The sequence below is a fragment of the Antechinus flavipes genome, chromosome 5 (assembly GCF_016432865.1).
Source record: "Antechinus flavipes isolate AdamAnt ecotype Samford, QLD, Australia chromosome 5, AdamAnt_v2, whole genome shotgun sequence".
NCBI lineage: Eukaryota > Metazoa > Chordata > Mammalia > Dasyuromorphia > Dasyuridae > Antechinus > Antechinus flavipes.
In genome coordinates this window covers 42,448,715-42,466,662 of record NC_067402.1, presented here as the reverse complement: position 1 = coordinate 42,466,662, position 17,948 = coordinate 42,448,715, and the positions used below count along the sequence as shown (strand labels likewise).

Genomic DNA, 17,948 nt, shown 5'->3' with positions numbered 1-17,948 from the left:
GCAGAAAACATCAGTAAGATGGACTTATTGATAATAGCTCACATTTATTTCATGCTTTGGGTTTTGCAAAACATTTCACAGACGTTATTTCATTTTTTCTCAGCATAGTCCTGGGAATCAGGTTAGCTCCATTTTACAGATGAGGACAAGAGGCAGAGGATTTAGATGATGCCGTGAGGGAGTAGCTGAGGTGAGATTTGAACTCAGGCTCAGCACTCTCTCCGCGGTGACTCCCCTTGTGCCATGTATTGAGGACAGTACTTGGGGACTTTGCAGGCGGTCCCAGATCAGGCTCCCTTTGGTGTCTCAGGGTTCTGGCTGAGCCTCCTCTCCCCTGAGCGTGTTGGCCCGTGGCTGTCCCAGGCCGTTGCTCCCCCTGGCACGGCTTCGCCATGGTGACTTGGCTCGTACCTCTGCCACCGTGGATCTTAGTTCGCCGTAGTTAACCAATCCCGGCACTGGATTCCCAAAGGAGCTTGGAGTTCCCAGGGCCGGTTCCGACCTAGCCGCTGCTCCGGCTAGCTGTGACGGCTCAGCCAGATCTCCGAGTCTCCCACGCTTGTTCTCAGCAAGAATGACCCCCTGAGTGCTTTGAGCACTTGTGAGGGGAGGACAAGGACCCTGGGGTCCTTCAGGTCTCTGCCGAGAGAAGGACCGGGGGAGGATGGGCGCCCCAGTTACGGACATCCTGAGCGCTGGCAGGACTGGGACAGGCCCTTCTAGAGTCACAGGGGCTTCCTGAGACCAAAGCCCTGGTCAGTCCTGGACCACAGCAGTAACCCCGTTTTCCACATCTTCATTAGGTTTTCTCCACAGTAATGGCATTCCTCTTGAGTTTGTGGCTTTGGAATAAGCACAAGATCTCATTGGCAGACTGGTCAGTGCTGGGTGTGATTTTAAAGGTTCCTGAGGAAGGAACCCCTCTGAACCTGGGGATGCCTGGCTAGTAGTCCTTTTTTTTTTTTTTTTTTTTTTTTTTTTTGAGGAAAAATTAGCTTTTTCATCTTAATTTTTTTTAAATAGCCTTTTATTTTCAAAATGCATGCAAAGAGAATTCTCAGCCTTCACCCTTGTATAAACTTTGTGTTCTAAATTTTTCTACCTACCTTCCCATCTCTATTCTCCCCTAGGCAACAGGTATTCCAATATAGATTAAAAAAAAAAAGTGCAATTGTCTAAACATTTTCACATTTATCATGTTGCACAAGAAAAATCAGATCAAAAGGGGAAAAAATGAGGAAGGGGAAAAAAAGCAAGCAAAAGTGAAAATACTACGTTGTGATCCTCTTCAGTCCCCATAACCCTCTTCCTGGTTGCAAATGGTTCTCCCCATCATAAGTGTATTGAAAATTGATCTGAATTACTTCATTGTTGAAAGGAGCCACGTCCATCAGAGTTGATCAGCACATAATCTTGTTATTGTCGTGTATAATGATCTCCGAGTCCTCCTCATTTCACTCAGCATCAGTTCATGTAAGTCTTTCCAAGCCTCTCTGTATTTATCCTGCTGGTCATTTCTTACAGAACAATAATATTCCGTAACATTCATATACCACAATTTATTCAGCCATTCTTCTGCTGATATGACCCAATAGTCTTGGTAGAGGTTGCTCCTTCTCTGGATCTGCTGGGAAGCCCTGTGTCCAGGGACATTGATCTCCTCTCTCTCCATGCTTCCCAAAGTTCTCTAAATCTAGAGGTGTTAATGATACTATTATTGATCTTTTTACCATCTCGCTTTGGAAGCTTCTTCCTTCTTCTGCACCTCCAAAGAACCATCAGTAGCTGTGCTGGATCAAGGAAGGTGGTTTATAGATTCACATGTCCTGCAGGGAACCCTTCCTTGTATGTTTTGGAAACCATACTCGTTAGACTGGGGAAACTGCTTTAATTAAATGGCCATTAGAGAGAATTAACTGCAACTAGAAAAGATGCTTAGAACAATAGGACACTTGTGAAGAAAACCATTTTTGTGAACATTATTTTAGTAGTGATGAATAATAAATGTCCTATTCCATACATTTGATATATGAAATCACTCAAGAGCAAATCAAAAGAATTCTTTAGCTTTTTCTTCCTTAAATGCATTCACTTATATTTCTCAGACATATAGTCTTCAATTTTGAACTCCTCTCTTTCTTGGAAAACTGCACAAATGAGTAAATTCCAAGAGAATGATATTTTTAGGAAGAACACAACATGTTCTTTTTTCCCCCTGCATTATTTATAAACCGTTAGTTCCTTTTAGTGTCCAAATTAAATCCTGAAAAATTTACTTTAGCCATTTAATCTCTTAGATTAAGGCTTTAGAATCATAGATTTTTTTTTATTATTACTTAAATATAAGCCCTTAACGTGCCTTTAAAACTCTACTTCCCCTCAATTACTTAGAAGCCTTCCATAGATACTGAAATCAAGACTCAAAAGCCTTTTGAGAGGTTATTTTCCATTAAATGTAAATCTGCTATATGTTTTTCAAAATGGAAAACCTACTGGGCTTTCAAACAACATTCTAAAGAGGAGGCATTTTAGTCGATCCTAATAAGGCTTTGAATCCTGTGTTTATAACTAGTCTAGAGAAACCGTTTTACCAAGAAGTTCCTCCATTTTAATTGGATAGGGATTTTGTATCAATAGAAAGTCAAGTTTTGCTGCGCCAGCTGCTCCAAGAATCTTTACAATGCTAATGAGACTGATTGTTTCTCTGTGTCGAAATCACTGTTGGGAAAACTCTTAATTTATTTGAAAACATTCTGATTGTGGTGAGATCCTTAGGGAATCCATTTAAAATGCTCCTTCATTCTTTTTTGTCCTTGGGTTAAAAAATAATTAAACAATTCTCTTTTGGTTTCACAGAGGATAGTTTTCTTAGATTCATTACAAACTCCATTTTTGAAACTTTTCAAATGCCCTAATTACAGCTTTCTGTAATCGGATCCTATTTAACATGTTCTTTTTTCCTCTCTCTTCATATTATACTTATAATTTCTCTAATAGGAATAACACTAATTTTAATTTTCGTTTCCAGATTTTTATTTCTGTCTCTCTCTAATCTGTTCTGTGGAATTTGTCCTCTTTTCTACCTTCTGAGATGAAATTATGCTAAAAATGATTTATGGGCATTTCATCTCTAAAGATCGCAACTTTGGAACTTGGGCCTTTCCATTGTATTGTATTGTACTGTAGTGTACTATACTATATTATATTATGTTGTGTTGTATTGGATATTTTATATTGTGTTATGTTGTATATATAGTATTGTCTAAATTTTTTGTATTGTGTTGTATTGAGGCCCCCCCCTTTTTTAAAATAAATGGGCTCTATACAACTAATGGGTTCTATACAACTAATGTGAGGCTATTTGGTGAGGAGGAAGTAAGGAGAGAAGTTACTTGCTGTGAAACAAGATTTCACTTGGAACAAGTAGATCTCACTGTGAATCTTGGTTCTGGCCCTGAACTGTGTGATCAGGGCCTTAGCCAGATGAATTTCAGATTCCTTATGTGTAAAATGAGCGTAATAATGCACTCTTCACCTCACAGGGGGTCAGCATAAAGCTTTCTTTCAATATGAACTATTTTTATTAAGTATTTACAGCCATTTGGATGTTACTTTATAAATCCACCTTGTCTCCATTGTACACCTTTATACATTTTCATTCTGGCCATTACACACTTTTCATTCTCACACATATATTTCCTTTCCTATTTCCATGGCTCCCAGCCTGGAAGGTTCCCCTTTGTCACCCCCACTTCTTAGAATACCTGACCTCCGTCAAAGAACAGCTCAGTTTTGTCCCCCAATGGAAGAAAGTCTTTCTTGATCTTGGAACCCACTAGGTCCTTTCTATGTTTCCCCCAGAAGTTACTTTGCATGTATTTTGTACATACTTCTATGTGTGTGTGTGTTGTTTCTCCATAGAATTTGAGGGTAGGGACTATTTCATTTGTCTTTTTTTTAATCGCCATTCTCTAGAAAAATGCCTGGCATATAGTAGCATTTTGTTGACTAATTGATTTCAGGCCAAGGTCAGGGTTTTATAGTTCCTTCTATCAGTCCTTCCTTTCAAGTAAGAATATATGAGAAAGCATTTATTAAGTGAAAAGAATAGTGTTAAATACTTGGGATATTCAAGTGTACCTCGTGGATTTGGCTTTAGACCACTGCAATAAAGTGAATATTTCAATAAAGCAAGTCAAACTGTTTTTTGGTTTCCTAGTGCATATAAAATTTTTGTTTACACTATACTGTAGCCTATTGAATGTGCGATAGTATTATGTCTGGAAAAACCCTCAGTGTACCTTATTAAAAATACTTTATTGCAAAAGAATGCTAATCATCATCTGAACCATCAGTGAAAGCCATAATCTTTACTGCTGAAAGATTTTGCTCTGACAGATCAGGGTGGTGGTTGCTGAAGATTGAACTGGCTGTGGTGATTTCCTTCTCTCCCTCTCTCTCCCAAATAGCATTACCTGCAACTTGCAATAAAGTGAAGTGCAATAAAATGAGATATAGAAAAGCAAGACAGCCTGTTCCCGAGGAGCTCATATTCTGATGGGGGAAACAAGGGGCAACTCTGAGAGATCAGAGCCATGGTCCTTAGAGTGCAGTAGGGGCAAAGCTGAGGATAGTACCTCTTCTGTAGTGTAATTTCCATTGATAAAACCATTACCCATTTCCGATGAAAGTGCCAGGTTCTTTAGGAGCTAGAACGTTCTTTTCTAAACTTAATGGTCATAGCTACTGAAGAGGTGGGGACAGGGGCACCCGAGAGCCACTTGCTAGTGTGGCTCTGCCCCAAGGTCGATTGATTCCCTGGGCGGTGGCTGCTGAGGCTGAGTAGATAGGGGAGATCTTGAGCTCTGGGACTCCAGGTTCTGGGCTGTTTCCATCCAGGCCAGAGAGGACATGGTGGTTGAGAGTGTGCGACTTGCCTGCCATGTGCTTCCTCCTGTCTGTCTCTCTGGGTACCCTGATGTTTTAGGTTGACTTGTGTATAGCAGTTGGCTGGCAGATTCAGCTCAAACTGTTTCACCTGAACTGCAATCTGGCTGTTCTGTTCTCTAAATTCTTCCCAGCCCTTCCCTTAGTAAATCTTCCTTTCTAGGTTTTGGAGAAATTTTCTTCAGCATCTGCCCCCTGCTTTCAAACTCTGTCTGATTGCCTCATTGCTGGTAGCAGTGTGCACTTTTATTTATTTATTTATTTATGTTTTGGGGGGTAGCTGCCTATGACAGTTACTCTAATCTGAAACAAATCATGTTTCTTTAGAAAAGTCTCCTATTCCCCCTTCCTTTCCCTCCTCATCTTATTGTCAGCTTCATCTCAATCAGCATATTAGCATTTCTAATATCCACTTTTACATTTAAATAACTTTTGATTATAAATTAGAATTGTAGTTTAAATTGCAGGCGGAATATTCCACGTTTATTATAATAAATGCTTTAATAAAACTATAAATAATTCACTCAAAGTTTAGATTTCTCCCAGTACAGAAGGTTTGTGAATTAGCTATTTGTCTTAATACAAGGTTGAAATGGTATCTAACATATTTAGTTAATAAATCAAAAAAAATTGAATGCAAAGTCTATATTTCCTAATTTGAGAGTCGAGTTATTGCTTCATATAAAATTCATTAATTTCTTCCATCTTCCTTTTATAATAAAGGGAAGAGAGGAAGAACAAAATATGGCAACACTTGCTGCTTACCCAAGATAAATTTCACTTGGGGAACATGGTAATACAAATAGATTATCTAATAAAGCTGCTTTTCTGTCTGCCCAGGCTCTGTGCAGGATCACGCGCCATTCCCCTAACGCTTTCCAGAATGTGATTGAAAAGGTGGGCCTGACTTCAGTCATCAACTCCTTGGCATCTGCCATCTGCAAAGTGCAGCAGTACATGCTGACCTTGTTCACTGCCATGTTGTCATGTGGAATTCACCTTCAGAGACTCATTCAAGAAAAGGTTGGATTTTTCATTTGCTCTACATTGCAGATTGCATTCAAGTTTTGCTTTTTTTGTTTTATTTTTTCCCTCTCCCTTTCTTTCTCCTTATGACTTTTACTATTACCAGATCATAAGAGGTGAATATTTTCCACATATTCAGCCTAAATTTTAGCATCTTTGCAGTCCCATCAATTATTACTGGATGTAACCACTGAGGACAAACAGAATAAGACTAATTCTCCTCTCCTTCATGATAACCTTTAAGATAAGTACAGACAAGTACCAATTTTCTCCTCCATTTTCTCTTCTCTCAATTAAACAACCTCAGGTCATTCAACAAATCTTATGGAATGAAAGGTAAAATCTTTCACAACCCTGGTCAGCTTCCTCTGGAACATTCTTTAGCATAACAGTGTTCAGCCTAAACCAGGGTACTAGTAATTGAAAACAACATTAATGCCTTAGTCATCTTCCCATTATGCTGTTCTTTTTTTCTGAAAAAGGCAAGGCCAGTTAATTTTGTTTATTTATGTTTTTAAAGATAGCTTTTTATTTTCAAAATAAATGCTAAGATAATTTTCAACATTTACCCTTGCAAAAACCTTGTACTCCAATTTTCCTCCCTCCCTTTCCCTTCCCCTCCTCCCCTAGACAGCAAGTAATCCAATATCTATTGAATATGTGTAGTTCTATACGTATTTCCACATTTATTATGCTGCACAAAAAATAATTAGATCAAAAAGGAAATAAAATGAGAAAGGGAAAAAAGCAAGCAAACAATAACAAAACAAGTGAAAAAAACTATGTTTTTCCAGACATTCAGTCCCAACAGTTCTCTATCTCGATGAGAATGCCTCTCCCTATCACAAATCTATTGGAATTGCCCTGAATCACCTCATTGTTGTAGAGTCATGTCCATCAGAATTGATCATCACATAATCTTGCTTTATTCTGTACAATGTTCTGTTGGTTCTATTTATTTCACTTAGCATCAGTTCATATAAATCTCTCCAGGCCTTTCTGAAATTATCCTGCTGCTCATTTCTTATAGAACAATAATATTCTATAATATTCATCTACTATAACTTACTCAACCATTCTCCAACTAATGGGTATCCACTCAGTTTCCAGTTTCTTGCCACTACAAAAAAGGGCTACCACAAATATTTTTGCACATGTGTCTTTTCCCTTTTTTATGATCTTTTTAGGATTAAGGCCCAGTACAAACACTGCTGGATTAAAGGATATGCACAGTTTGATAGCCCGTTGGGCATTGTTTTATATTGCTCTCCAGAATGGTTGAATCAGTTCACAATTCCACCAACAATGTATTAGTGTCTCAGTGTTTCCATATCCCCTCCATTATCTTTTCCTGTCATTTTTGTCAGTCTGAGAAGTGTGAGGTGGTATCTCAAAAGTGTCTTAATTTGCATTTCTCTGATCAATAATGATTTAAAGCATTTTCCATATGACTAGAAATGGCTTTAATTTCATTATCTGAAAATTGTCTGTTCATATTCTTTGACCATTTATCAAGTGGAGAATGCTTGTATTCTTATAAATTCGAGTCAATTCTCTATATATTTTAGAAATGAAGGCCAGTTAATTTTAGCAAAACAATTTAAATCCTTGGAATCATAGAAAGCATAAAATTTTAAAGACAGAAGAGACTGAGTCTTGTTGATCACCTCGTTTAAAATATATTTCTTCAATGAAGCTGTTTTTGTTCCATATGCCCATTTTGGGGAAGGAAATATTTAAGCAATAGCAATATTGTCCCTAGTGCTCCCATTGTCTGTTCTATATTTTTCTTTTGGTTTCCATCTCCTCTGTTGCCAATAGTTTCTGGCCACCCAGATAATTTCTTGTTATTGTTTTTGGTTGGTTGGTTAGAATTTTTTTTGAGGCATTGGGACTAAGTGACTCGTCCAGAGTCACATAGGCAGTAAGTATCTGGGCCCAGATTTGAACTCGGGTCCTCTTGACTCCAGGACCAGAGATCTCTTCATTGTGCCATTTATCTGTCCCCCAGATAGGCTTTTATGCTCCCTTCTTACCTTTCTTCAGAAAGACCCTGTCTGATGCTCTCCTCATAACCTGGGAGGGATTATTACAAAGTCTCCCACTGCATCCTGGGCCATTGTCACTAACAAGTCAAGCCACCCCCTCCCAATGTCACTGGTCCTCTTTGAGAATGAAGATGAACAATAAACTGCCAACAACGAACATTTGGCAAGTACTCTCTGTGCCAGAACCCATTTGGTTTCCACAACAACCCTTTGAAGCCCCACCTTACAGTTGGGGAAACTGAGATTCAGAGATTGGGACTCACTCCTTGTGGTCCAGGGACGATATGGGCCCTGGTCGAGCATCCCACTGCTCTGCCGCCTTTCACACCCTGGTAGCTGTGACATTTCTGACCGCTTTGGCATGGGCCTGGTAGTTTGGTGGTGAACACCAAAGAGAAAGGGAGGAAACTTGACTTCATCCTCCTTTTGCCGTCATTATCTCAAGGCTGTGGTGTGTTAAAAGGTGGGGGTAAGAGTAAGTGATTACAGATTTCCTTGATTTTATTATACAAATACCAATACAACATTGCCATTTACAGACTAAACTCATCTGATATTCAATGTTTGAATTCAACTAGTTTTGATTTCTAAGTTCAAATATAGTCACCTATCTTATCATTGCATTCCTGACCTTATGCATTCCATTATCATAAATAATTGGCAGTATTCTGTGTTTGTTGAGCCTATGGAAAAGCCATAGATTGGTATTAATCCTCTGTGAATTTGCTCTTATTTCCTTGTTAATAGACTTAATTTTATGAAGTGTAGGAAAGAGGTATTTCCTCCATACTTTGTATTTATTATTGTTACTAAAATTCTTCCAAAGTTTCTTCTTTTTATCATTCTGTCATTCTTACAATACTAGAAAAAAAACCCACTTCTTTTGTGCTCAAGTATTTTTGGTAAGGAAAAGCATTTATTTACTTTCAGTACAGATCAGGATCTGTTCCATGAACAATTGAATAACTTACTGAAAGGAGAAAAAATAAAATCAATATACATTTTTGTACGTTCTTTATTATTGGTAAGCAAACTTAAATATATTTTTAGAGAAATAAAATGTGTAATTTAATATATAAAAATTTATTTTGTTACTTTTTATTAATAATAATACTTTGATGTATACTCATGGTTGGTGACAATAAGCAGCTTTGCCTCTCAGTACGTAATCCTTCAGTCTTGCAGTACATTTGGGATCTCTTTAATGGTGGGTGAGGACACCCTTCTCACCTGGTGCCATTTTGGACTGTGCCCTTCAATTGGTGTTTCTTTGAAGATCTACTTTGTTTAGGCTGAACATTCTAAGCCTAATGTTCTTGAATTTACTTTTTTAAAGAGCATGTTGAAAATTGTATTTCAAAACAGTTTGTAATCCTGTTTGTTTTATTTTGTGCATGTAAGGATCTTATTCTGGGAAGGAATTGCCAGGAGCTCCATGCCACAGAGAAAGTCAGGAGCTCTTGCTTGTGGGCCACATTGTGAATACCAGTGCATCAATTGAGCTCTCAGTCCTTCCTCTTAGTTCACTTTTTGGGGTATTCCAGTTGGGCCTGCCCTCTGACTTTTCTGATCATACATTTCCCAGCTGATGTCTTTTATGTCTGTCACATGAGGTGATGTGCTTCGGCCTCCTTGTGTCCCACACGTGTCTCATAAATGTTCTTGGGTTTGCCTCAAATTTTGATTTTTTCCAGATTCTGGTTGTACTGTTCATTGCAACTGTGTGATGTTATCAGAACCATATTGATGTTATCAAGTCAAGTTTTTAACTGTTAGGAAATCGGTCTCAATCATTCTAGACAATTTAGAAAAGCAGTCTAGCATGCTCTTTTCCTTCTTCAATTCTGAGCCCAGCTATATGTGAATTGATGGTGTGGCCCAATGGCCATTTCTGTTAGTTGCATAGCATAATCTGGACACTAAATGGCAAATTAACTTTTTAACATATTAAGTCCTGTTTAATTTTCATGCTCTAGCCCAATTATTCCTCAAGGCCATTTACAGGATGATAATTAAGAAAGAGAGCTTAATAGCTAGAGCTAAATTTTGGGCATAAATAGTTCTGGAGGTGAAACAGCCAGTCTTTCCAGTTGGATAGCAGGAGCTGAATCATATAGCAGTTTACTGAAGTCCAGATGGTACAGGCCCATTGACTTGTTTTTTAGACTTAAACTAAGGTCAGAAAATAGAGGGCCATTGGCCATACTTGTTCCAGAGTAGACTATTTTGGAAACACTAAAAACTTGTGGGTCCCTAGGCTGGATTGTTCCTGAGAGTGTGCAATAATAACACTTTTGTTGTTGTGATGGTTCAAGTTATTTTTTGAGTATTGTCCGATTCTTTATGACCCTCCTTGGAGTTTTCTTGGCAACTCCAAGAGTAGTTTGCCATTTCTTTCTCTAGCTCATTTTGCAGATGAGAAAACTGAGACAAACAGGGTTAAGTGACTTGCCCAGGCTCACATAGTTAGGAAGTGTCTGAGGGCAGATTTGAACTATGAAAGATGAGTCTTCCTGACTCCAGACCCAATACTCTATCCACTCTGCCATGAAGCTGCCCATAACAACACTCAGTACCCTTCAAAAGCAGCAATGGGATCATTCCAGATCTTTCTTCCAGAAATACAACAAAACCCAGCCCTAACAAAAAGCATGAAGTGAAGAAGTAGGCTGGGAGAGTGAGTTAACGAAAATGAATTCCACCATCAAAAAAATCATCTTATGAGAACAGAGATCTTCAAGACACAGATCTGGAGGAAGAGAATGACGCCAAAACTTTTACAAGCAAGTTCTCAAAGAAAAACACAGTTTGTGTGCAAGTTCAAGTAGAATTCCTGGAAGAGTTGAAGCAAGAATTTTTTTTAACTTAAAATGCTTTTATAAATTAAATGAGAGAGAAAAATGAAACTAGAGGAAAAATTTGGAACAGAAAGATGAGTGAGGGATAAAAGAATTGCAAAGGGAATCGTACAAGAATGTCAAAGCCTTATTCAAGCAACAAACTCCTTGAAAATTAGGATCAAGTAGATCAAGTAGAAGCCAATGAATTCATCAGGCAATAAAAAATCTTTTAAAAAACTTGAATTATCATAGAGAATAGGTAGCATAATGAGGGACTGGCACCAGGAGCTGTCCCCATAGGGAGTTGTAAATCTACTTCCCCAAATTCATCCCCATTGATTCATGCTCAGATGCTCATCTGATTATCTCTACCTCTGCCTGAGATGATCCAGAGCCCTTCCCCACTTTGACCCTTAAATCCACTGCTCTCTTTCCAACATCTCATTTTTGGTAGAGACAATCTGTTCTGCCATTAATCCCCAAGGTCCTTGGGATCTTACTATCTGTCCTGATACTTTGCCTATCAGTTCTCAAATTATTATTCCACAATGCCTTATGCATACGTACACGGTTAACCCTCTTAGAGAATAAGTTGTAAAGAAGATGAAAAAAGGCATTGCTAGAGTTTCTTCATCTAGAAGTTTTCTGTTTTATTGAAATCTAAAGTTTACTTCCCTGTTCTTCATATAATTATAAAGAAAATAAATATTAGTAATTTTCATGGGCCGGGCACTGGCAGCTGGAATGATTAGGAAGAGGCTTCATGTGGCACTTGAGTTATGTTTTGAAAAATACCAAATATTTTTCAGATATGCTAAACTAGAAAATTTATTCATTTAAAACAGTATATTTTATAGACTTCTGTTTAGCAGACTAGCCAGACTTAACTCTTTATTACCTGTGTAACATTGGGTAAGTCATTGACTTCTTTCAACCTTTATTTTCCCATCTGTAAAATGGGAACAATAATGCCTGTGTAGGTCCTGTAGAGGGTTTAAGTATCAATTAGGTAAAATATAGAAAGCTCATCGCACATCTTAAAATGATATATAAACGGCAATTATTATGATTAGATGAAATATTATCAATTTTCTGGGAAGGTCTTTAGCAAGTATATATTGGATTATGATAATATTTAGTACAATTTAAGTTTGCTTAAACTATATTATTACCCTCTATAGTTAATCATCATAAGAGAATTTATTTTGAACTAGCTAATTTTTACTTTTAAATAAAGAATTTTTTAAATAGAATATCCTGATTTTATCAGTGTTTTCAAATTCAAATAGATCTGTTGAAAATCATATAGGCCCAAAGTACTATGGCTTAGAGTTGTATTAAATGCATGGTCACAACTCCATCATTACTTCCTGCATTAATTTAAGCCCTTTTAACTCTTCTGCTGTAACATCCAATAGCTTTATATGCAGGAGGATCTTTGAAATCACTGACAAATTTATGTTTTCCTCGCTTTGTCTTACCCCTTCTTTTTAAGGTTATAGGATCACAGTAAGTTATTTTTAGAGATTATCACAAGTTACAGCTTTTAAAGTAAAGGTTTGATTTGAGTTAGGCTAGAAGCAGCTTTGATCATTGAAACTGAAGGTTTTGGTGGGAATTAGACACATACACAAACACATAGAATTGTGTAAATGAGAACATGATAGCATTCAAAAGGATCTTTTTTTTTTCTTTTTTGGTTAATGTCTCTCTTATATCCTTACCTCATTTTTAAAAATGCTGGTCAAGGTTGATTTCTGGGGAAATTTTCAGTAACTTTATGATTTGAAATAAAAAGTATTGATGGAAAATATCTTTGTGGAAGAAAAAAAATTATATCTGTGAAAGGGATCGTCTTATTTGCCTTTTGGACTTCATTTTTTTGTGTACTTTCTTTAGCTTATCTAAAAGTATTGATCCCTGGAGAAATTTCAGCATTGCATCTTTTGTCAGGAGTGCCTTCTAAAGGTACAGCGAGGTTTTATTTTGCAGTATTCTCTCCACTGCTTCCAGGGCTACTGGTGATGATTGGGGTGGTGGCAGGTTAAAACTCCTATCTGGAAGTAGACAGATCATTTGCAGGTAGCTGTGAACCTGGCTTGGATGTATAAGAGCCAAACAAGAGTCACTGATTGGGATGAGTTGTGCCTTTGCACATGAAAGTGATGTCCCTCCTGGAGGTGAAGAAACTGGGAGGCTTCTTTCCTTGCTTTATCATGGGGAGGGGGGTGGTGCTCAGGGTTTTTGATTTGGTTCCTAGTATCCCCACATATACAAATAGTTGAAAATTTTTGAGGAGAATTGTATCATCAGGATCTGCCCAGTCCTGTATTGTATATCTGGAGTTTTTTTTTTTTTTTTTTTTTTTTTTGGGGGGGGGGGGCAGGATTTGGTAATCCAACACTTTTTTTGTCTAGGTTCATGTCATTTAGAAGTTGAGTGAAAGAAAAAACATTTCCGATAGTTACATTTGCCAGTGGGATTTTTCCTTAAGCTAATGAAATTGACATATACCTAGTTTATAATACACAAGGAAAGACCTAACATGACTGATCATGGAAAGAATCATCAGGTCTTGGGTTTAGAGTATTCTTGAGTATTACCACCGGAATTGGAAGAGAGTACAAAAAACAGCTAAAGTTCAACACCATCACATAAATCTTTCAAAAGGAAATATTTTGGCAATAATAATAAACTATTTTATAGTAGAAAGAGTAAAGAATTGAAAAAGTGATCTAATTGATGGGTTATACATATTCCGAGAATCAGATCTCTGTGTTGTTCATCTGGGTCAGTATTCCCTTGCTGTAAGGTATAATTTTTTTTTTTTGGAATGAAGCCTGAAGAAAATTTCTTTTATGAGACCTTTTTTGACCCTTTCCTAATGTTCACAAAATGTTTTATCCTTGGGAGCTCCGTTCAAGTTAAAGCTCCTTATGCTTGGCCTGAGGCAAAAGAGGATTTTGAATGAAAAAGTTTGAAGTTAATTGGACAACCTGTTATTGAGTAATAAGGCTTAGAAAAATAGCTTTTTTTCATTTTTTTTTTTGTAAAAGTTTCCCAACCAGTCTTCCTCCCAACCCTGAATAGGATTTAGAATATGCTGTTCTAAGAAATTCAAACAATTATATACCAATTCTCAATAAGAACTTTGGCCTTTGTGGTTTAACACAATTTACTTTACCAATGGAAACAAATATTCTGAGGGCAGATGTCTATTACCTTTGTACAGTCCTTGATAAAAATTGTTGATGCCATTGGCTCTTGTGGCTTATTTACAGGAATAATAATTTATCCAGAGTTTTAAATGATACCAGTCCACTGACATCATTATCTTGAATGGCTAGACCATGGAGACACTTTTTGAGTTGGTATTTTGAATGGATCTGTTGCTTTCAATCTGAAAATTTAGTATAGAGATCCACAATGAATTTCCATTCATATATCTTCTCTATGATCATTGGTTTTTATTTCTATTTAGTTAATCTATTTAGTCTATTTAGATAATACTTGACAGTTTAAAAAATATTTTCTGAGCAATAAAAAAGCTCTTGCTAAAAAATGTTTAATATCACTCTATATTTAATGTGCAAATGAAAGTCACTGGCATAGATAAAATGCTGTGAAAGTTAAAATACTTAAGCATTTATATGAAATCATTGAATAGACAAAATATGCATTCACTTATGTACTTAAAAGAAGTAAATTAAATTATAAAAACAAAATCAGATTCTGTAGTTTTATGTTTTGATTTTTTTAAAAGTCTGAATTAATAAAGACATGTTTTGCATGAGACATTTTACTTACAAAATGGACCAAAGTTCTTTAACGAAAGTGTAACCCAAGAACATTTTTATATTCAATCAGGACATTCATTATTTTCCCTTTTAAATGTCTACAGGAACTATGTCAAAGTAGTTGCCCTCATGCATTTCTCATTGTTTTTCCTTGGGGCCATTATCAGTTGATGGCCAGACTGGGCTCATTGAATTTTAGCTGTGCCAGCAAGTCAGAAGCAGATCAATTCTCCCTCTTGAGATTTGCAAGGGATCAATTTGCAGTTCTTTGCTTCGTTAGTTTATATTTATTTAATATTTCTCTTTTAAAACATATTGACTGGAGGAATATTTTCATCAATTGGTCCCTTTCTGAGACTGAAATAATCCTTTGTTGTGAAACTAGTTGTGTTGGACACTTATCTTTTGGATATATGTAAATTAGTAGTTTCTGTAATGTTTTGTAGTCATTCTCTTTACATCGGATGAAAAAAACTAATAATACAAAGAAGTAATAAAAATGCCTCCTATGCCGTCAGTAAGAATTCAGTTTGGAACATCTAACTGTCAGACATAAACATTTTGAAGTATTGAGCCCTGTAAAGTATTGAATACTTCGACCAGAACTAGAAATATAAGGGTCTTTTGCATTATCATCTGAGGATGGGTATAGATTAGGTACACTAAAAAATTGGCAAAAGAAAATAAAGAATTCACATCAAAACTGAACACATGGAAGATTGCAAATTCAAGTGGATTGAGAATATGGATTACCTATTCTCTAAAGCAGAGATTTTTTAACCTTTTCGATGTTTTCAAGCCCTTTTGACAGTATCTATCTGGGGAAACCTAAGAACCCCATTTTAGAATGAATAAATAAAACATATAGAATTACAAAGGAAACTAATTATATTAGGATACATTATCAAATATTTTTTTTTAAATGTTATCTCTCAAGAACCCTTTTTTTCCTAAAAATTGAGGTTTTTTTTAATACTAAGTTTTTGCTGCTAGTGTCTAACCTCTCAAGGTGGAGAGTTCAGAGACTCACAGGCATTCAGTGTACTGCAGATGTGTTAAGTGTGCAACCCTGGGGGATAATGCTCTCAATATAGAAAGACCTTATTGGTAGAAAATGAGACATAGTTATTCTTTCCTTTGCTGCTGCCATTGTCCATCAACTAATTGGAGTGTATATGTCAAAGTAGCTATTCTTTTCATTTCCTTCTCTCAGAATCTAATCAAAATAGATTCAAATTAAGACAGAAGACGTTGGTTTGGGACCCAAATTGGAGTTTAGAATGTGCTGCTGCTTTCTTTGTGCATTTTCTCTTCTTATGGATGTTTAGTAATCTTTGTGGTTTTTAACATAAAACACAGACCTATTGGATTATATTTTAATAACAATCCTCATTTGCAAAGCAAATTATAAAATCTTAATCTCTCGTTGGCATTCAGAGAAGTGTATGGTACAGGTTCACTCTTATTTACTTTGCACGCATAAATATAATTTACATAGCAATTATAGGTTCAGTAGTTGGAGATGAGCTTTTTAAATGCCTTGCATTTGGATATGTTCAAATATCCAACCCAGTGTTCCATTTTAGTTAGACATTCTGTCTCAGATATCAGGATGGCATATATTTTAGTCATCAGATGACATAATTCTTGTTGGCAGGATCTTCAATTTAGATCATTTTTTCTTTGTTCAGATTGATATATCCTCAGGATCATATCCATTCAACTCTTGTCTTCTGCCCCTGCAGGACCATGCCAAGCAGATTTGCACATATTTTCTTGCTTTTAGTCTCATAAATCTTTTTTTAGTTCCTCCTAAGTCAGAGTGATTCCTAAGGTGGACACCTCTTGAATCTGTTTGGGCAGCTCTAAAGTTAGCAATATTTAAATTTCTAGAAAGTGGTGATATAAGTTTCCTTCTTCCACACTACCTGTCATTTGCTATCATAGGCTCATCCTGATTTTTCTGAAACCAGAATCAGAAATTGGAATAAAAGTTTAAGATCTCCTGCTCAACATTATCATTTTACAAGTGATAGGCCACCTGAAAATCCTTAAACCTTTTTGTTGTTTTAAAGACCTATGAAAATGAGCCAGTCATTATGATTTCAGGTACATTCTATGAATGATTTTTGGAAGGCTCCCTATTTGATTTTATCATTTAAGTTGATTAATCAGTGCAATAACACAGGAAGTATTTGATTGGTATATTAGCTCTCTCCTGGTATGAGACAGAAAGTTTTCTATGGCCAACTCCATGAGCTTAGCTGATGTCTCTGTGCACTTCTAGCAAGTACATGGGTAGTTTTAATTTGTACAGAACATCTGTGGCTTAAAGGTTTTTGTTTAGACACGTTAAATGAAGATTTTATTATCTCTAAAGAGAATGCCTCTCATTGCCATGCTTAACACCACTGTGTATCATTTCAGTTAAAGTCTAAAGTTAAGGAATGAAACAATGGTAATAGATTTAACATAAATTGTTTACAAATTGGATTTGGATTTTCTTTGTGAGTTATCTTTTAAATACATTTCAGTTTTCTGCCAAACAATTCCAGAGCACAATGAGGAAATCAGCAAATGCAACACTGTTAGGGTTTACATTGATTTTTAATCATTGTGACAGAAAACAATAAAAGGATGACTGAGTATTGTAGCTTCTCTTAATGCCTGTAAGCAGAGTCTAATGATTTTTGCCCTTTTTTATTACTTTGGTAGTTGGGCATAATATAGAAACACAATGTTTATCAAAATCATAGAGAATTGGGTGTGTTTATGAACATTATTTTTAACTGCTTTTTTTAAAAGACTTCAATAATTTGATGAATATAACTGCACATATGCAAATACGTAGGACCCAATTGCATTAGATTTAATAGTGTCAAAACAAATGTTGGGGAAGAAAAAAGCCAGTGAGTGGTATGTTGGAAAGCTTATGGAAGAATGAAGTATTAGGGAAAGGTCAAGGAGTTTGGAGGGCACAGAGAATTTAAAATTTAGAATGGGGGCAGGTGGATTGGAAATGAGGTAGATGTCGGTCCTGTCCCCTCTTCTGAAGTGGAGGAGTTCGTTGTTCCACCCTCCCATCAGAGGAGCAGAGTACTGATCAGGTGTGAATAACAAGTCAAAGTGGATGTTGCAAGTTGCATTTCCTTAATGATGAATTTATCGTGGACATTGCGAAGAAGCCAAAGAAATTCCAAACAAGTGCAAAGAAGGAAATGAGGAGATATCTGAATCTTGTGTTTGATAAACTCAGGGGTCCCTAATAATTCACTGTTTGACAAAAACTG

General features: G+C 36.5%; 1 protein-coding gene across 3 annotated transcripts in view; it reads left to right on the top strand.

Moving 5' to 3' along the window:
• Positions 1 to 17,948, top strand: part of ULK4 (unc-51 like kinase 4) — a 627,233-nt gene that overhangs the window by 153,950 nt on the left and 455,335 nt on the right. For all 3 annotated transcript variants that reach the window (XM_051961226.1, XM_051961225.1, XM_051961224.1), the window contains exon 21: positions 5,788 to 5,970. In XM_051961226.1, coding sequence (XP_051817186.1) covers positions 5,788 to 5,970 — 183 coding nt within the window. The remainder of the gene's footprint in view (positions 1 to 5,787; positions 5,971 to 17,948) is intronic.